This window comes from Aspergillus niger, assembly GCF_000002855.4.
Source record: "Aspergillus niger supercontig An13".
NCBI lineage: Eukaryota > Fungi > Ascomycota > Eurotiomycetes > Eurotiales > Aspergillaceae > Aspergillus > Aspergillus niger.
This window is the reverse complement of record NT_166528.1, coordinates 878,730-898,154: the sequence shown is the minus strand read 5'-3', so window position 1 is coordinate 898,154 and position 19,425 is coordinate 878,730. Positions and strand designations below refer to the sequence as shown.

At 48.7% G+C, this 19,425-nt stretch overlaps 10 protein-coding genes across 10 annotated transcripts, besides 3 other annotated features; 4 read left to right on the top strand and 6 right to left on the bottom strand.

The window, feature by feature from the left end:
• Positions 1-952: 952 nt before the first annotated feature.
• On the bottom strand, positions 953-1,959 carry An13g04050 (uncharacterized protein; the record flags this gene model as incomplete). Its single annotated transcript, XM_059743995.1, has 4 exons — positions 953-1,172; positions 1,255-1,748; positions 1,809-1,846; positions 1,899-1,959. 4 exons carry the CDS (start codon positions 1,957-1,959, stop codon positions 953-955), a joined length of 813 nt encoding a protein of 270 aa, XP_059602211.1.
• Positions 1,960-3,442: 1,483 nt separating this feature from the next.
• On the bottom strand, positions 3,443-4,375 carry An13g04040 (hypothetical protein; the record flags this gene model as incomplete). Its single annotated transcript, XM_059743994.1, has 2 exons — positions 3,443-4,046; positions 4,095-4,375. 2 exons carry the CDS (start codon positions 4,373-4,375, stop codon positions 3,443-3,445), a joined length of 885 nt encoding a protein of 294 aa, XP_059602210.1.
• A 372-nt stretch (positions 4,376-4,747) lies between these two features.
• Positions 4,748-7,212, top strand: An13g04030 (uncharacterized protein; the record flags this gene model as incomplete). Its single annotated transcript, XM_001396496.3, has 5 exons — positions 4,748-4,771; positions 4,825-5,722; positions 5,816-5,847; positions 6,522-6,640; positions 6,831-7,212. 5 exons carry the CDS (start codon positions 4,748-4,750, stop codon positions 7,210-7,212), a joined length of 1,455 nt encoding a protein of 484 aa, XP_001396533.3.
• Positions 7,213-7,317: 105 nt separating this feature from the next.
• Positions 7,318-7,371: a sequence feature (Short protein (An13g04020, CAK41793.1) was converted to a misc_feature.).
• A 52-nt stretch (positions 7,372-7,423) lies between these two features.
• Positions 7,424-7,428: a sequence feature (Short protein (An13g04020, CAK41793.1) was converted to a misc_feature.).
• Positions 7,429-7,506: 78 nt separating this feature from the next.
• Positions 7,507-7,519: a sequence feature (Short protein (An13g04020, CAK41793.1) was converted to a misc_feature.).
• Positions 7,520-7,888: 369 nt separating this feature from the next.
• On the bottom strand, positions 7,889-8,586 carry An13g04010 (uncharacterized protein; the record flags this gene model as incomplete). The annotated part of the gene is made up of 2 exons (XM_059743993.1): positions 7,889-8,166; positions 8,232-8,586. The coding sequence occupies 2 exons, from the start codon at positions 8,584-8,586 to the stop codon at positions 7,889-7,891; spliced, it is 633 nt and encodes a 210-aa protein (XP_059602209.1).
• Positions 8,587-9,938: 1,352 nt separating this feature from the next.
• Positions 9,939-11,187, top strand: An13g04000 (uncharacterized protein; the record flags this gene model as incomplete). The annotated part of the gene is made up of 2 exons (XM_059743992.1): positions 9,939-10,249; positions 10,326-11,187. The coding sequence occupies 2 exons, from the start codon at positions 9,939-9,941 to the stop codon at positions 11,185-11,187; spliced, it is 1,173 nt and encodes a 390-aa protein (XP_059602208.1).
• A 236-nt stretch (positions 11,188-11,423) lies between these two features.
• Positions 11,424-13,417, bottom strand: An13g03990 (uncharacterized protein; the record flags this gene model as incomplete). Its single annotated transcript, XM_059743990.1, has 6 exons — positions 11,424-11,965; positions 12,016-12,086; positions 12,143-12,285; positions 12,342-12,717; positions 12,766-12,870; positions 12,918-13,417. 6 exons carry the CDS (start codon positions 13,415-13,417, stop codon positions 11,424-11,426), a joined length of 1,737 nt encoding a protein of 578 aa, XP_059602207.1.
• A 366-nt stretch (positions 13,418-13,783) lies between these two features.
• On the top strand, positions 13,784-14,971 carry An13g03980 (uncharacterized protein; the record flags this gene model as incomplete). The annotated part of the gene is made up of 3 exons (XM_001396491.1): positions 13,784-14,168; positions 14,219-14,865; positions 14,921-14,971. 3 exons carry the CDS (start codon positions 13,784-13,786, stop codon positions 14,969-14,971), a joined length of 1,083 nt encoding a protein of 360 aa, XP_001396528.1.
• A 540-nt stretch (positions 14,972-15,511) lies between these two features.
• An13g03970 (uncharacterized protein) lies at positions 15,512-16,912 on the bottom strand (the record flags this gene model as incomplete). Its single annotated transcript, XM_059743989.1, has 6 exons — positions 15,512-15,539; positions 15,651-15,704; positions 15,754-15,798; positions 15,856-15,907; positions 15,956-16,741; positions 16,801-16,912. 6 exons carry the CDS (start codon positions 16,910-16,912, stop codon positions 15,512-15,514), a joined length of 1,077 nt encoding a protein of 358 aa, XP_059602206.1.
• A 197-nt stretch (positions 16,913-17,109) lies between these two features.
• On the top strand, positions 17,110-17,645 carry An13g03960 (hypothetical protein; the record flags this gene model as incomplete). Its single annotated transcript, XM_059743988.1, has 3 exons — positions 17,110-17,197; positions 17,244-17,378; positions 17,488-17,645. The coding sequence occupies 3 exons, from the start codon at positions 17,110-17,112 to the stop codon at positions 17,643-17,645; spliced, it is 381 nt and encodes a 126-aa protein (XP_059602205.1).
• Positions 17,646-17,796: 151 nt separating this feature from the next.
• Positions 17,797-19,183, bottom strand: An13g03950 (uncharacterized protein; the record flags this gene model as incomplete). The annotated part of the gene is made up of 3 exons (XM_001396488.3): positions 17,797-18,664; positions 18,748-19,018; positions 19,069-19,183. The coding sequence occupies 3 exons, from the start codon at positions 19,181-19,183 to the stop codon at positions 17,797-17,799; spliced, it is 1,254 nt and encodes a 417-aa protein (XP_001396525.1).
• Between the last annotated feature and the right edge of the window lie 242 nt (positions 19,184-19,425).

Genomic DNA, 19,425 nt, shown 5'->3' with positions numbered 1-19,425 from the left:
CCCCAAAACAAAGGAAAACAAGGAGAGACACAAGAACTGCAAAAGAGTGCCAGAGCATTTCCATGCTGCCCACTAAACTATTCAGATGCACTCTGTGAAACCTCCATCGTTAGAGCCATATCAATGTAAATAATGGGCTTATTGACTAACTGATGAGGTGTTTAGAAGCGCACAACTTTCTGTGTAGCTGCATCATGGTCAGCCAAGCACCGTTGAGCAGTGTGATGAAGGAAAGTGCAAGGGGAGGGGACATGAGGTCCTATTTATGCTTGGAGAAGGTGGCGAATCTATGACTGGCAGGCTCCTCAGCAATTGTGTTGACGGGGGGTTCCTAAATATGTGATGAATTCTCCGTATGGCTCTAGACAAAGTTTATGCACCGCAACCTCACCGGGAAGTAGCTTCTACCAGTCGCCTCTATAAGTTTAGTATAAATATCAAATGTTCCGTGAAAAGAAGGGATTCCCCAGTTGTTTATTGGGAAGCTGCAGCGTTGGTATTGCCCTGGAATGAGTCATCCCTCATAATGTCATGAACATCCATGAAACAATAAGAGAAGGACAGGGAGTTCCCGCTGAAACCCTCACATAGGCTATGGCTAGCCGGACTTGCCCGATAATAATTAGAAGAGAGCAGCTAAGATATGGCAACTTAAGTAGCAGTTACATTATGTCGAACATTGCACTTATAGGACACTAAAAACTTTGCGGCTGTGGTGTCCTCGGATGTGGGCGATACCGAGACTCGCAGGAACTTCAATCGGGACATCAGTTTGTCAAAGGTACACTTCAGCACCTGACATTACGATCCATATATTACGTATCCTGGGATATTCAAACGAAATACTCTGCTAGACCCGCAAATCATCAATTAGTAAAACTACGTCGTCGACTCGACCAACAGACTCAACATTACTGTTTCAAACTTCCTCGAAGACCATGCCACAGGATATTCAAACATCCAACGAAGGCCACCATGTATGCATAGTCATGTCCTTATCAAGCCACGTACGAAAAGAAAAGGACAAAACGGTGACGCGCCGATCAAGATCTTCGATCATCTCAGCGCACATATACCAGCGCCATGCAAGAGACTGACAATTGGCAATAGCATTCTCGTAGTCCCAGGGCAAGCTCCGACGGGCACACCAGACTATAAACGGGTTGGTGTCACTGAAAAAAGATATTCGTCATCTGTAACATGAAATAGGGCTTGTAGGCAGAGGAAAGAAAAAGGAGTGGAAGGGGGTCGCACCGAGACTCTATATCCCGAAGATACCGGTCCAGGTCAGCCAGCTGATGGTGGATAGCCAACTGGTGAGGCCACGCTTTCTCCTGCTCCGACACCTGCAAAAATCCCAAGTCCGTAAGTTTGGACACAATCCTGGTGAATTTTCTGTGGGTGGTATCGGCTTGGTGCTGTGTTCGATATACCTGGATTTTGACAAAACTTGCCAGGCGAGCTTTGACGCATTCTGCGTCATGAAAGATACTGGATAGAAGAAGTGTTTGGTCGATTACGATCTCATTGTGGAGGTTGTCACAGAGCGACTCCCAATCATGGCACGCCTCACTGATACCAATTGCATGCAGCCATTGGTGGCCTTCTATGTCTGCGCTTGACGTAGGAAGTACCTGAGTGGATATGAATGTGAAAAGTCTGATTGACACCAGTCTCAGGCACATGAGAGTAAAATAAAGGAGCCAGGAGAGAAGAATATTGGTAACGGAAAGTATCACGAAGTTTATCTACAGTCATCAGTATCTCTTGAAGTATCCGGATATACAGCACCAACTGGCGGCTCTTACCGGGTCACCGATAATCAGTGAGCCTACTCGAGAGCTTCCTACAAAGAAGAATGCAGGTTCGTTCATGAAACCCTACATGATGTCACTTACCGGTCTCCACTCCTACGGCTGAGGCTACTTCTGTAGCATCTCGACCAATTGAATAATTCATAGTATGCCTTTACGTATGACCCATTTGAGATTTAATTTATTCCTCAAACTACCGCTTTCACAGTGCCAAGAACGCCCGAAACCACGAGGCAATTTAGAAAGCATGAATCTGCAATTGGAAAATTACTTCGTGAACGTAGGCAGAGTCTTCCGTCACCGATGAAAGCTGCGTTATTTTATATTATCATAAAATCGCGTTCAACCGTACAGCCCTACTTCAGCAGAAGATCCACTAATTACAAGCTGTAGAGGACCGTCAAGCTAAGAAGAAGAAAAGAAGTTATCGCCAAATGGCAGGCCTGGACCTTTCCACCGTTGATGAAGCAATTCAGGCTTTCCAACAGGCTCGTGAGGAAGACCAAGCCCATCCAACCAGCTGGATCCGTAGCCGGTGAGGAACAACCTCGCCGTCGCGCGCCACCTCGCTGTTCTACATGTAGTCAAACAGGCTATATAGATACGAGTGTTTTAGCGACAGGAATATACCAAGAGAACGCGATTTGAACGGTGTAAATATGTTGATTTATGACTTCAGGAATGTATATAGACGACTGGGATGCTTGGCACACTGTCTCACTCGCGCTGTAGAGCTAACGTAATCGGACAGCGAACCGTCGTTTCTCACTATAGCTACCACTAAAAAAATTGAACTTCAACTATTTAACTAGAAATTAGTATTACTAGTACTAAGATGTAAAAAAGTATACTTAGTATTCTATACGACATGTTAAAGTTATTCAAGATATCTACATATGTAACTGAAAGAACCTTTTTACAATAATTATCTAGTTCTGTACAGAAACATAATGTTTATAAATTTCAATCTATTTTTGTTGCATGTATTTCATAATTATAGGTATTTTATACTCTTTATATATAGTAGAGTCATTCTATTATACATGTTTATTTCAATTCAAAGAAATAGGTGAAGTTCTAGCTTTTGGAAGTAGCTATTGAGAAGAACGACGGTTCGCTGTCCGATTACGTTAGTTACACAGGTTCGAGAGCGGGCGGAAACTTAGGTAGGTTGTGTGTCACGTGAAGGGCGGTCAAGGCAGGCAGCGAGAGGTAACGTTATGGCTGGTGTACTAAGCTTGCACCGAGACAATTTCTATAGCTTAGGTATAAAAAATCCTACAGGTGGATTACTTTGCAAGCATAACAGATAATCCCCTAAGCCAGACCTTATAACTATTAGTATTGCTTACAAATTACCACAAGTCGTATCTCTAGCTATATAAAAATAAATTCTTTCTTATACTGCCGGGACCTGATAAAGCTGGATACTTTAACCAATAAAAAAGAAGTAAATATGAAGGTTTCCCTAAACTATTGTCAACATCTACTATAGCGGAGTAGAAAGCTGTGGGTCAGGTTAATCCATTCAGGTATTCAAATATATAACCAGACCGTTTGCCTGCCGGAAGGTATAAAACTTGCTATTAACCCGACTTGACCTGACCGTCAGCCAGTCTAAAAGAGTCTTATCCTCCGCCACCACCGCCGCCATCTCCACCACCGCCGCCATCTCCCCCATGCCCACCACCATGCCCGCCATCTCCCCCATGCCCGCCATGCCCACCATGCCCACCATGCCCACCATGCCCACCATGCCCACCATGCCCACCATGCCCACTGCCGTCAGCGCCTCCGGGGTTTGATATATTCCATAACTGATTTGATGAGCGTTTCATGCGTTCTTCGATAAGATCCTCGAGTACGACCATAAGTTCATCCACCCTCTGTCTGTCTTGCCCGCCGAGATAATGCCTTGATTGCTCAAGATGTTTGAGCCACGTACCAGCACTTATAGTCCAATAATCCAGCGGCGACGCAAGGATATAATGATAATTGCTCACGGTATTATATCGGAACCACGCCCAATCCGGCGCCCTCGTAGTCACAATCGTATCGGCCAGTCGCTGCAGGAAGTCGTGGCAGTTATTCCGCAGCAGGCCGTATGTCCCAAACGAGGCTGAGAGTTGCCGACTATGCTCGTCGATCCGTTCCTTGGGCAGCGTGGTCCAGCCGATCATGCTGTAAAAGTAGCTGCCGACTCGAGGCGAGTAGCTCGCCAAGAGCGAGTATCTGTACGTGTTAAGGTCCAAGCTGGACGAGCTAATTTTCGCCGCGTACCCGCCGTCGCTATCTCGTCGCTGGCGTAATTCGTACTTATGGCCATAAGTGTGCATGACCCAGTGCCGGAATTGACCTTGGCTGATGTAGTGAGACAGGAAGATTGGTTCCCCCTGCGCAGTACTGGATTCTTGCTCGAGACGGGCGGCAACGATCTTGTCGAGCGCGACTCGGTACCAAGTTTTAATCTCGGCTTCGGATGGCTTTTTTGGAGGGGCACTACTGCCCTGTGGTGATGGACGCTTGGCTGGATACTTTCGGTGGCGAAGGCAAAAAACCATTTTGACGAGGGTACTTGTTACGACGACATATACTATAATAGATGTGTCACGTCTTGCTAAAAGCTATGAGCGAAGGATGGAGTGGTAATCTGAACGGAGACTGATTAGGGATGAGTTTAGAGCAGCAGGATAGCAAACTCTGACAAATCAAAGAATTATAATTAGTTAACCAACTAGTTAGTTGATTCGGTCAGCTTATGTGGCTGTTTGCGGTGGCTGTGACTTGCCAAAGACAAGCAGAGCTGATTAGGGCATTTGGCTAAGGTCCCCTGTCGTCGCCCTCACCGCCAATCCGGGGTCCCATGGATCAGGCAACAAGATGAACTCTTTCACAGCACAGAGTAGACAAAGGCAGCAAAACAGCTACACTCAATGTCTAGAGACCCTGCCTTCCAGGTAAACCAGCAATGACTGCTCGATCTTGCTTCTGCTAACACTTCTGCTAACAGGTCCCCCCCTTCTCGGTCCGGCTCCTCGAGCAGACGACGACTCTTCATGACCCTGACCAGCTCCTGTCTTTCTTGCCCGCATCGTACCGTGATGGCCGAGGTGATTTGATCGCTGCAGCTCATAATATCGCTGCCTGCGTAGAGAAGGAATTGAATCTGGCTCGGCTTACTACCGTTCACCATTGGCTCTGGATCGCTGGATTGCCTTTGCCACCACGGGCCCTACATCACCAGCTCCTGCTGGGTCGGGAGATCTTCATCACAGAGCAGATGGATATGCATCTCGTCTGGACGTCAGGCCGGATGTTCCTCAAACCAATTCCGCTCTTCCTCTTGGAACCAAATTTCTGGACCGAATATCTCAGCTGCCAACCTGAATGCGGCTGCTCAGCCAACACTTTGACAGAGTGCAAGCGTCGACGGCTCTACCGACGAGCGCTGGGCTTCCTCTTCTCCTATACCGCCCTGCTCTCCCACGAAAGTGATTTTCGCATTGCTCAAGACCGACATCTACTCCGGCCAGAGATAACCTGGTCCGCATGGCGCATATTCGTAGAGCAGCTGGACACAAAATACATCTACCCCCGCATCGACCGCCGCTTCCTTCACGGCGAGCTGCGCCTGAGTCGCTTGAATAAAATCTACGCGCTCTACCAAACACCCCTTCGCGGGTATATGGCGCGGTGGGATCGGTATGGCGCCTTCTTCCACGATTACTTTTCGTGGCTCGCTAGCGTCACCGTCTACATTGCAATTGTCTTGACAGCGATGCAGGTGGGCCTTGCGACCGACGCCTTGGCGCACAGTCCCACGTTTCAGTCTGCCTCGTACGGCTTCACAGTGTTTTCGATCCTGGGGCCCCTCGTTGCCTCCGCGCTTATTATTCTGCAATTCTGCGGTGCCTTTATTTATAATTGGGCTGAAGCTGATCATTGGAGAAGGACTCGTTGCGTTGAGCTGCACGTCTCTTGACTGTGTTTTACTTTTGTAGGGAAATCTCTCAGTCGATATGCTGACTACATGGTGTGTTTACTCGATTCGTATACCCCTACAGCATCTTAAAATCCGCTTACCCTGTCATCTTACCCCTCTTTCCCCATTGATCTCTGCGCATGCGATACACCATTCAGCACGGCGGTCAGCAAAGAGCCTTAGTCGGTGATCATTAGCGATGAGTCGTGCCTAATGTCCAATCATATTCTTCCAAAACCGGCACCACGCTAAAATAGCTTGATCTGGCTTACACCAATAGCAAAGAGAAACAGGTAGCAACGAGAGCAACCGAGCCTTTATTCAGCTAGATCAAGCCGGCACTTGGACACCCAGGCGAGCTTTGATTATTCTTAGTATCTAATTGGTGTTATGTGAGCGAGTCGAAGTTCGAATGCTCTACTAACTAGGCATGCTGAGGGTAAACAGCATGGTTCCCTGTCCTCTTACCACAGGTGTTTTGATATCTCGGTCGATCTTACGCCCGCTGCATAAGATGGCAAATAGCTGACGAACACAGTGAATGCACTGCCACTGCCAAGGCCGCGCCAGCCTGATGAACCCCTGTCAGTAGCTGCTTGTTCCCCCCACTAGTCCGAATTATGAGAAGGATCCATGATTTAGACGAAAGCAGGATGCGAGGGAGAGCCTGGGCGAGACCGGAATAATGTTTGCCGGCGACAAGCGTGTGGTGCTGTTGCTCACAGTCACCCGGGAAAACTACAAGGAATACCGTTCTTTGTTATTGTATCCTAGTACAACGCGATGAACGCCGACAACGGCCGAGCCGCAGCACTGGGAAGATGTCTCGGCCGGCAACTCACTGGTGGGATCCATTTCGCTCTATAATCATTGCCCGGTCGGACAGGAAACCTCGCTCACACGAGAGCCGGTAGACGAGGTTGGTTCCGCGATTTCTGCTCGCAAAGCCCGATGAAGGGCGCGAACGGATCCGGGGTGCTGTGATATGCACGCACCTATATCACTGCCGCAATCCTGGCCCCCAACATCATCAGGATCGCCGTCTTAGTTGCAATCGATACCGCAGACCGATTAGGAAACCCCGATTCGATAGCTGAGCTATACAGCGGACAATGCTCGTGTGCGGCTCACCTGGCAACAGGCTTGCATGTGGTGATCAAAATCATAAGTACGATTCTACTCGGGGCCAGCAACTATACTATGCAGTTTCTGGGCGCCCCCTCTCGTTCTGACGTTGACCGAGCCCACGCAAAACCACGCTGGTTGGATGTGGGAGCTTTCCAGCTTTCGACATTTTCCAATAATGAGTCTCAACAGAAAATTTCATGGGTGTTGCTGGTGATGAGCTCGATCACAATCAACCTGCTTTACAACTCGGCCTTATTCCTCTTTATTTTCACCTTTGATTATGGGTAGATCACAATCCCGAATCATCTTTCCCCGCTAAGATCCATTATCGATATCAACGATAATTCAGTCAGCTATAAGACCTTTCTCGACCGAATTGGGCTCTAGCCCGCTATGATCCAAGCGCAAATACCCAACGAGTCAGATATGACTATTTTGGCATTCAAGGTTAGCATATTAAATATCTAATAAATTAATAATTAATCGATAACAATACCAGAAAGAGTAAGTTGAATAAAAATTATACTATATCTATTTATACCCTGGAAGATTTTAAGGACTAGATCTTATAATTTTTTCTAGAACATTTGAGTAAGAAGAAATATTAGTATAAATATGAAAATAATTTAGAATAAAACAAATTTTATTATATATACCAGTCAATTACAACAAGCTGATATTAGAATTCAGATATTTTATCTAATCATTCCGTTCCTTCTTCCTTGACCATCTAGCTGAAATGGAGACCGCTAGACTTACACTCTGTTCGGCCTTTTCCATCCAACGTGTGGTTCTGTATATGATACCAATTGTGTTCGATTCATCTGGTGCCATATACTCATCCATTAACACATGGGTTATCCACCTACCGCAGAAGCCTTTCCAATATAATTAGGTCTACAGACTGGTGTTCTGCTATATAGTAGTAAAGATACGATATGCCGTACTTCCCATTATGAAGCTCTTAGTTAAATGCTACTGCCCCAATCTGAGTTGGTCGCTCAACCTCCGGCGCTTCAGATGCTTTAGTTTCCTTCTCCTCGTCGAGGGGATTCGCAGGAAAGATATCCGCATAATCCCCAGGGGTCACTCTAGCCCAACGCTGGAAATTCATGGCCAGATCATCCACTCTCAATTTGAGTTCATCAATCATAACCCTGCACAAAGACCAGCGCCACTTGACATAGTCGTTCAGAATCATCTGCTCGGCGTGCACAGGGCTAAACTCAAATGCACTGTCCACTATCTGGTAGTTAGTAAATCGAACAAGCATCCCATTGAGAGATGGCTATAAGGGATTAACTCACCAATGTACACCAACACTTCCAGTTGCCTGCACAGGTCAACCAACAGTTGATCAATAGCCGTCTGATGGCGCCAGGCTCTCGGCTCAGCCACGACATGGTAGAAGTCAATTTGTCCAAGGAAGTGCATCGAATCATCGAAATCAGTGAGTCCGATCTGGATGTCGCATAATCTGTCCAGCGATTCGATCTTGATGAGCTTCCCAAATAATACGGAGGCGCATATATCCCTCTCACTGATGTGCATGAGCATAAGGTCCTGCTCGTCTTGGGCCTGCTGGTGGAAAGCTGCAAGTTCTGGCTCCCATTCGTAATAGGTTTCCCACTCTTCGTGGTTGTAGCCGTTGGTAGCTTCCATGATGACTTTCTAGGATGTGGGAGGTGCTTGCTCACGTACGGTCTAGTGAGTAAGGAGGTGATGTGATGAAAGTCACTTGCGAAATGAGAAGCGTTTTACGAGTCATTTATACCTCGTGTCAGGGATGCTCACAAAAGTGACGTGAGTGTCAATATTATGTAGGCCGTCGGAAGATGTCGGTTCATTTGTAGAAGGTGAAATAAGGTTGAGAGTATTGCAAACGATAGGAAGTCTCGTACAGGAAAATACCATTATTTTGATCCGATGAATAAATCTTCTTCGTCCTGAGCGAAGATGCTCCAATATACCTTAAAGGCGAGAGAATGGCTTTCGGACACATCGACGTTAAGAAAGGGCTATCAGCTAACTCTCGCGCTTCTTTCTTTCTATCCCGACTTTTCCTCTTTACTTTCCTTTTTTACCTTCTTTTCTATATACTTCCTTTGTATTTATGTATCTGCATTTCTGTTCTGATTATGTATTTATTTTAACATATTTATCTACTTATTCTTCTGGGGTTAGCCGAGCCGTAGAGGAGGGAATAATGCAAAAGCGGAACATAGTGTCTGTATCCTTCGTCAACACCCGTCGAACTAATGCAATTCAAGGTGTTGAGAGAGACATTTTTCTCTTGTGTGCAGTTTACATGCCTCCAGATAACTCTATTGTAAGTTCAATACTACTAATGAGTTCTGATGAACGAACACCCTTGGCAGAAATCTGTTGGTTTGGTTAAAAATCAGATTCTGCCACCAGCTGTGCAGAGATGATATGCACCTTGTCCGAAAATTATGTCCAGTTCTTTGCGCAGACTATGCCCAAACACAGTAGATGGATTAAAAAAAAAGTGAAGAAGAAGTGATGGGAACAGAAGGGAAAAGAGGGGAAGAGAAGAAATGGAAAAAGCAAATTCCCACGAGAAACCAGTTGGAAAGTCCGCGTCTCCGGCCGATTAACCGAACTGGTCCGAGCAGGCCAATTGAAGCCAGAATAATAGCGTAGATCAAGAAGTTCGAAGAGCGGATTATACCACTCACTCAAACTTCGTACAGTGTGGCGTAGCTAAATGCGTATCAAGACAGTGATTGGTGGACTCGTGCGTTTCCTTTGGGGTCAGAATGTGACACAACAGCAACAGAGTGTATGTCATTAGATGAACCGCCGCAAGTGGTACTACTAGTGGGTTAGATAAAGCAAATATCTTCTGCGGGCACGCATGCAGAAAGTTCCATTTTGGGTTGGATTTGTGGCTAGCCGCTCATATTATAAATGTTAAGCAAGCAATCCCTTTCCGGCGTTTGGAGACCATCCCAGCATTGACATTATTTTCCCCCTCGCCAGACACCGTTACCATGTCTTTGCCCGTCAGAAAAACAAATGCCAAAATCCAACAAGTCATAAAAGACTTGAAGGAGATCACCGCCCACCCTATCGATGCCTCCAAGGTTCAGATTGAGAATCCCATTGGATGTGTGCAAGTGCCAGTCAGATTGGCCGGACCCTTGCGCGTGTGGGAGACCAGCGCTGCTGGCGAGGAGTGTGAAGAAGTCTATGCACCGCTGGCTACTACCGAAGCAGCTCTAGTTGCGAGTTGCTGTCGCGGCTGCAAGGCGTTCAACCGGAGTGGGGGCATCCACATTGTTGCTCTTTACGATGCCATGGCCAAGCAAGGAATCCCATCCATTCATCCTTCCGCCTATCAAGGCGAGGTCCATAAGCATCTGAAACTAACTGGGGAGTAGATGTCCCGCGTTCATATTCGACACGCCGGCCGACGCGTTGGCGTTCGCTCAGCAAGTTCCGGCCTTTCACAGCGAATTTAAACGGCTTGCTGAATCCACTAGTCGCCGCATTCAGTTTTTATCCGTAACTCCGACCGTACTGGGATCTGCAACCCATCTGCGTTTTAACTACAGATGTGGCGATGCGGCCGGCCAGAATATGGCCACCATAGCAACCCATCGAGCCTGCCACGGGCTGCTGTTGGACACTCCCCTCAGGGAGGAGCTGAAAATCCGCAATTTCCAATTCGAAGGGGGCATGTCCGCGGAAAAGAGAGCCAGCTGGTCACATACAAAGGAACCACACGGCGTCGAATCCCTGGCATGGGGGATAGTCACCAACGAGGTAGCCGAAGAACTGCTGGGATGCTCAACCGAAACCATCTACCAGGGTTTAAGTCGTGCGCAAACTGCGGCTGTGCGACAAGGCGGGTACGGCTTTGCGGGAAACCCGATGAACATTGTGACGGCTATCTTCATCGCCACCGGGCAGGACGTTGCCAGCATCGCTGAGTCGTGTTGGGCTCAGCTGACGCCTGAATATAACTACGAGACGAAAGTTCTGACTCTGTCACTGTATATTCCGTCACTTCCGGTGGGAGTAGTTGGCGGAGGCACCCACCTGGGTCCTCAGCGTGAGGCTCTTGACATCATGAAGTGCAGTGGACCTGGGAAGAAACGTCGACTTGCTGCACTAATGACGGCGTTTGCCCTGGCGTTAGACCTTAGCACCGTAGCAGCGATGGCTAATGATACGTTTTCGCAGGCTCATGCACGGCTTCGCAGAAAGCCGGTGGCCGATACCAAAGCAAACCTTTAGATGCGGACCCGTATGACCGGGGAAGCATTATGTCCAAACGGGAGCGAGTAGGTATTTTTAGATCATGATATATCCCGTTCTCCTTGCATTTTCAATATTTCTTAGTCTTATTACGCCGTCCCTCGCAGCAGGACTTGCTCTTGGCCTAGCCAATGTAAGTAGAGCACCACTGAAAGTAGCACCAACTAATTCCAGACGTTCCAATGCTCACAGAGAATTTGTCTTTCATAGCTAGTTCAAACTTTGCATGGAGCGTCTAACGCAGTCTTTGCACCATTCTCATCTTTGACGGCCACGGGTAGCACGGTCACCGCCTCAACCCCGTCCATTCGATCAGGATCGAATTCGTCCCAGTACTCCTTGGGCTCCTTCCACCCGCTTGTCTTTTCCATCTTAGCGGGAGGCCACGCCAGGCATGCGAGATAATACATCCCGAATGCAATGAGAAGGCCGACAGGGTACGCGACAAAGTAAAACCGCTGTATTCCCAAAGGTGCCTTGACGCCCATCTCGTGCAAAAAACCATAGAAGTTTGGCGCAACTGCTACAAGATAGGCACCGAATCCGCGTAAATTGAATCCGTGGAAGAAATAGTAGACGCCATCGGTGCGCGATGTATATAAAGCCGGAATGTCGAGCCATCCTCTTCGAATCATGTAGTAGTCGCATATCAAAACCCCAGCGATAGCAGAGAGAAATATCTGATAGGAAGAGAGAAAGTTGATGAATACGGCCGCTGTGGCAAGGAGATACCATGGACAGATAGCGTAGGAGAGAACTAGATGATCTTAGTGACTGCAAGACTTGACTTGGTGGGTCGATACTCACTAGCACAAATAAAGAAGCCACGCTTAACGGTTATGTAGCGAGGCAGTAAAGCTGCAATGTCATTTCCAGCACTGCATAAAAGCAACAATCAGTCAAAGATACTGTATTAGAGCTCCAGGATACTTACGGAATCGAGTTCTCGAAAATAGCGGAAAAGACAGTCGAGTACACAAATGCCAATGAAATGAACGCACAAGCAGCCCGGTTTCCCGGCGTGTATCTTTCTCCCTCCATCAGTTTGTCCAAAAAGGTCAAGGGATTCCATATCAGCTGCTTTCCTTAGTATATGGCCTATATGCAGAGGCATCAGAAATAATGGCACGTACCTCCCCAAATATACTTCTGCTACACCCAGCAATGATATTACCGATGACGGCCACTAGTAACCCAGAGAGCGGAAAGCTGATGAGCTGTGCTAGGATTACGTCGTTAGGCTTTCTTGCGTATCGCTGAAGGTCCGCGGCATTGGAAATGAAGGTCCCGCAGCTGGCCAGTCCGAGGAACAGAAACTTGCATATAAGCCAGCTCTTGGCCCTTCCATGGATGGCCGAAGGTTCGTGCAGGGCGGGAGGGTTACCTCCAGCCTGGCGTACTACCCAGGCTAACATTGCGAAAGCACCGCCATAATAGACGACTACTTTGATGTAGATTAGCTTCTTCATCTTCGGCACAGGAACCACGAGGAATGCGCAGTTGATAAGCCTATCACCTATTAGCGCCCCACAGCTCTCTAGTGGACTCGGCACTTACCAGTAAACGAGAAAGCATATCATCTGGGCAGAGGACAAGGCTGACTTTGGTCCCATCTTATCGGGGATGCGAGCAATTGATGGGAAAATTGCATGGAGGAAAACACTGGGTCAATGTCAGTCATGTGCATCGGAAAAATTCGCAATACTTACTATAGACACTGAGCTCCTTGCGTAACATTGACGCCGTTCCAGACTATACTCATTGCCGCCCGATTAAAAGTTGGCCAGAAGGCTCCCCAGGGACCAAAGCTCGATCGACACAAGACTGGGAATGGGATTCGGTACACAGCACCAGCACGCCCATTGAGTGCCATCAGGCACCCTGCGAGGAACTGGCCTGCAAACGAGCAGGCAATGGCCTCCCACATAGTCAATCCCATGGATACGCCCGTGCTTGAGGCGTACAAGTTGCTCACATTGGCCGTGGCAGAGAACCAGAAGAAGAAGTATGTTAGACGCGTCCACTTCCGGTCTCTAGTTGGCGTTGGTCGGATGGAATCATTATCAAGAACTCCCACAGGTCGGATGTTACCATTCTGGTCCACACTTTTCACAAGCAAGCGCTCATGGATCCCTTCCAACATGGAACTCATGTTGACGACACTAAGATCTGCGGTTTGATGAAGATCGATGCTGGCCGTCGGCCGCATTTAATCACTCGTCCACGTGGGCCGATAAGAAGCGCCATGATTCTGTAGCGGTCAGACACCTTATCTCTTGGCTGGACCTAAAACGGCTTGAATAGGTTCCTTTATCATCTGGGCAAACCTGGGCTCTCCTTGTGCCGGCCATTTTTTAGCTCGGGCCAATGAGGCGGTTGGGTCTGTATCGCGATGCTTATCAATGATTCGGCCTCCACCGTTATCCCCGCCCAGCAGATTGCGGGGATTACCGCGGAAGCACACCATCGGCGATATATTATCACTGTTATGCAGCACCAAGGAGGCACAGTGGACAAATAGCCTTACAAGGCCAGATTAAAGCAAAGGAAAGCGATCGCGCAGATGGCCACTACTATGACTGCCATGGCTAGGCCCCAATATACCCATGTCGAGCTGTTGACGCTCAACGGACCGGAATACCGCAGGGTATCAACTGCCCCTCCCCGCCCCCCGAGCGACGATGAGATTCCTGTTATCGACCTTGTTGGTATTGATGGCGATCTGGATTCACGCACTGTAATCGCCGGAAAGATCCGTACTGCTGCCCAGAATACGGGTTTCTTCTACATTAAGAATCACGGGATTTCAGAGGACCTGATCGCCAGCGCTCTCACGCAAGCCAAAGCCTTTTTCCATCAGCCAGAGGAGGAGAAAGAAAAGGTATCCAACTTCAAGCTGCTGCATATGGATGGATACCACGCGGTCGGAACTACGCAGGTGAACAAATCTGAAACAAAGGGTCAAACTCCCAGCAAGTAGGGCGTCACAGTCATTAACTTTCAGTGACAGATCGGAAAGAAACCTTTTCCCTTCGGTACAATGCCCGCAATGACCCCTCTACAGGACCAGACACCCCGGAAGCTCGTATCTGGGATGACTCGCCCCTCTGGGCTGGGACCGCGCATCTCCCAACCTTTCGCGAAATCACCATTTCTTTCTGGCAAGCACGATTGGCCTTGGCAAGAAAATTGGTGCGTATTTTCGCTCTGGCCTTGGACCTTTCCGAGGACTATTTCGATAGCGTCGTCACCCATCCCGGCGCCGATGGCCTTTACATCCACTACCCCGGTATTCCGGAACCTGAACTCAAGGGAGAGAGCATAGACGTCGGCATCGGCTCACATACAGACATCCAATGCTTCACACTACTCTGGCAGGACATGTCGGGAGGTCTGCAAGTTTTGTCATCCTCTGACGAATGGTTAGACGCTCGTCCCATCCCGGGCACACTTGTCGTCAATATTGGAGATTTCCTGCAGCGCCTATCCAATAACCGGTTCAGATCCACCGTGCACAGAGTATATAATCGGCAGAGCGCTTCGCGCTATTCGATGCCGTTTTTCTTCGGGTTCAATCCCGAGACGGTGTGCCAGGTTGTACCGTCCTGTGTCGATGAGGAGCATCCAGCTCTTTACGAGCCAATCTCATGTGGGAAGGTAGGCTCTTCGGATTGAATGATCGCTTGGGATAAATATATGCTAACGGGAGTAGTGGCACCGCGATCGACTGGCTCTTGCTCAAGGAAAGCTAGCTACTGCATGAGAATTGAGTGTTAGCACATGTTTCCTTTTATAGATTGGAAAAATTTGCTATCCACTCCCTTCAGATGTCAAACTCACTGTAGTTATTGCGGTTCACCTTGGGTGTCTCACTTTGCCTATAGCTTCCCTGTAGTAGCTGGCGCCATTGCTGCCATACATTGATTTTCAAGGGACATTTTGAAGCAGGAAAGCCTAATGACACATCCGTTAAGGTCAGTACTGGCTACCAAAACAATATCATACCTGTTGTAGCACTTTCATGTTAGTCGAAAGTAGTGGGAGAAGGGTGGGGAAGTGGAAAGATGCGTAGCCTTGGGGAGACTAGGCCTGTATTTGCTGGCCTGGTTCCGACATGTGACCTGGATCCATTCAGCTTATAAACTTCTTCTCGCATCATTTGTCATTGTGGGTTTCCTTGCTTATCGTCTACAGCCTTGACAGGTATCATGCATTCCTACGCGTCTTTCTGCTTGGTGGCCATCAGGGTTGTTTGGACAGACAACCGACCACGGATATATTGTCATGCTGCATCTGGTAGCTATCACCATGGACGTGCAACATGAGATTGACTGCTAATCGTAATAGTAATGATGATATGGGACACGCATGCAATGCAAACCACTCTCCTGCATAATTCAACAACCGCCACCACACACTCCTAACCGCTAAGAAACGCTTACTTTCCGCCCTCGAAAATTATCTTCTGCGATCGCATATGGTTGAAATCGTCGTATCTACTATTTATTAGCATCTTTCCATATAGCATCAGAAACATGAGCTTACGCTGTGACAGCAGTCGAGAGTGGTCGCACGTCAGTCACCATGAAACTAGACGCATGATCGTCAGTAAAATATATCCATCCCGCATACGACCACCGAACTTACTCGAGAGTATCCTGCTTCTGAACCAACAGCTTCAGCGCATCCTCAAAAGTGCCTATGCATATCAGCATCCTATATCACACCCAAGGAAGAATTCACCTACTCCGGACCGGACACCGCCCCATCTCAATCTGGAGGTTCTTGCTGAAAGCCTGAAAGCCCGTCCATGGAATCTCGCCAAAATGCACTCCCACACTCGAAATCCGTCCCCAAGGCCGTAACATCTCAAACGCCATAGCCAAGGCACTACTATGTCCCACCACCTCAATTGCCACATCAGCTCCTCTCCCCTCGGTCAACTCCTTCACCCTCTCCCTTAGCCCATCTGCCTGCGTCTGGAAATTCCACGGCTCAGCACCCAACCGTCCCGCCAAGTCCAATCGATCCGGAACACTATCGATCGCAATAAGATGCTTCGGCCGATACTCCAGTGCACTGATCAAAGCACAAATCCCTACCGGCCCACACCCAAACAGGATCACCGTACTTTCCTGCACTGTGGCGTCATCCATACCCTTAAATGCATTGTTAGCGGCATAATACCCAGTAGGAAATATATCCGCCATCAGGACAAGTTTCTTCTCATCGATGTCCTTCGGTGCAGCGACCAGCGTCGAGTCTGCCAACGGGACACGGACGTAATCCGCCTGTCCGCCGTCAAGGATAGGACAGCCGTAGAGTAGGCATTTAGCACAGCGAGACGAACAGCCCCGCACGCAGTAGAAGCATTCCCCGCAGCTCACGGTAAATGGCGAGACGATTAGGTCGCCTGTATGGAAATTGTGGACTTCTGAGCCAGTTTCGACAATTTCTCCGGTGAATTCGTGGCCCATGATGAAGCCGGTCGTGGACGGCTGGTGACCGCGGAAGACGTGGAGTTCACTATATACTCCAGAGTGTTAGTAGAGATTCTGAATGTTTTAGGCATTTTGGATACTTGCCTCCCACATAGTGCCGTGTAGCGTACTTTGACGATCACGTCGGTGGGATCCTGGATCTGAGGAATGGGACGCTCCTCGAGAGCAACCTCGAAAAGTCCTTTGAAGACAACGGCCTGCATACTTGCAAAGACCGTGTTGGATATGAGTGATGGAGCGATAATTGAAAGGCGTTCGACCATTGTTATAACGGCGGTGCCATTCCTCGCTTTCCGTATGCCCGATCGTCGGTGACAGGGATGAGTCGGAAGGATGAGGACATCTTGCAGGTCATGGGAAAGTCGAGCTTGTTTGAGTATTTCATCTCCTAGTGATAGTGATGACTGGGATTCTTGGAGATACTGCAAAGGTTGTCGCTTTGCGTATAGGAGCACTTAGTATCCTGGGAAGGAATATATTTCCATCGGGTAAGTTAGTTCTCATGTATCCATAAGAGTATTGATACTCATATAGCTTTATATCAGGAACACTGGACCACCAATCTTCTCCCATCGTCCTCCTCGTATAAGGAGATTCTGCCACCGAAAACCTCAGCTGTTGGCACTACTAGTCATGGCTGGGACAGGGTGGGATCCGCAGCAGGCGAGGGTGGGGGTTCCAAACCATCGTCGGGCTAGGTGCACTAAAAGGCCCCGAAAATAGGCCGAAAGTTGATTTGCGTAATGCTCATGTTTAGTCTGGAGATAGAGTCTTTGAGGGGGTGTTCGTCGGAGATTTCGGGGATTCGGTGACTTACGCGAAGCGAGAGCAGAGGGTCCTTTCCTCCGGCATGGAAGCGCTACGGGAAAAGACCGTACTACTTACCCATCCGTGTGCACCGATTTCGACATGGAATATGTGTGGATTCTTCAGTAGATCACGTACTAATGGTTTATCCAGATAAGACTCATATATATACACACCAGCGCAAAGGTATAAATATAATCCGCCAAGCATAAAACGCCACCCGGCTGTGAAGACAATTCAAAATAAAAGCATGGGGAATCCAAGAAAATGCCACTACCAACTATTCAGACGCTTTGAACCACTTTTGTTTAGGTTTCGCCGACCAGATCTTCGTCTCGAACGTTTGCCCAAGCTGGTCCACCGTAAACGGCGAAGTGAACCCGGTTGCCGTGCCAGCATAACTTGGACCGAGCCGCTGGCTACTACCCGCCGTGGACGGGGGATCGCACGAGCTTATTGAGTCACTGGCCGTTCGTACCCGCGATAAATCGAAACTGGCGCTGCGATCTCGTAGACCGGGGACTGACCCTTTGGAGGAAGTGGGTCTCGATTGGCTTAGACCAGGGACTAAGCACCGGGGATGAAGCTGCCTCTCATTCGCCATGGAAGATGTTTCGCTGTTTGTGGTGGAATCCGGTATGGAACACGTGTCGGCATTGGATCGAGACTCTGCAATAGATCCCGTCTCGGCGGTCGACCCACCACCACTGTCTGGCCTGGTCTCGGGTATCGACCGCACATCCGGGTTGGATTGAATGTCCGCGTAAGATCGGGAGTCGGGGATAGATCGGGAATCGGTGCTAGATCGGGTATCTGCGGTGGACCTGGTGTCTGAAACACAAGTGTCGGGATTCGATCCAGTGTCGGTGTGTGGCGGCGGTCCGCCCGTGGGCGGCGCTTCAACTGGGTTCGGAGAATGATGGTCAAACTCTTGGCCTTCGCGAATATAACACCTCGAAATCAAGTCGTTTTGGATGGTCATGATTTTGTTAAGCGCTCTGATCAGAGCGAATTTGAACGGATACGACATCTCTGGATGTCCGGATATGGTCTCGTATGCGAGCTCCTTGACGTACCCCAGGCACGTGTTCATATGCATGTACTCGATCTTCAGTGGGTGCATCAAGATTTTACCTGTGTGCATCTTTCTGAATCCCCAACATGGAATCAGTACATTTGCCCGACTTTGTTCACGAGGGTCTGCATGAGGAGATCAGCTCAGTAGACTTACCCAACCTTATCCAGGTACTCCCAATATTCGAGACGGCTGGGGTCGGAAAATAATCGGGTCAAATACCACTTCCAGAAGATCTTCCTCCGCTGCACGTGCGGACCGTCCAGAGTGAAGTATTCGTCGACTTGGGCTTCGGATTCCGTGCTTCGAACCCGCAAGGCGCGGGCTGTTATGTCGAAGTCGAGCATTTTCGCGTATAGACGGTGAGTGAGAACTGGTAAGGCCGCCTTGAGAAACTTGGCACCTTTGTTGAAGACGATAATATCATCTGGCCAGCGATCAGTACTCTGGCTCGTCCCTCAGCAGACTAGATCATACCGTCTGTGAAGTCCAGGAACAACCGCAGAAAGTCCATCCGTTTACTGAAATCGGTGTATAATTCCTTCCGCGTTACCTGCTTGATGCCATCCTGTACAGGAGACAGTGAAGCCATGACGTATCAGACTAGCAGGGAAGATGATCTATGCGTAGGGTGCAAGTTTGGTAGGGCAATGGTACAGTGAACGTCAGCAAAGGGGGATAACTAGCTTGCGCGCTCTAGATTTGAACAGTGACGAAGAAGCAAAATGTGTCTCTGGTCAGCCCTCCCCCAGAGTCCTTATATTTAGCCGGCCCAATGACCCCTGGAAGGATTTTGGGCCAGCATGCGGTTTCCGATTGCGCCAAACCGATGGA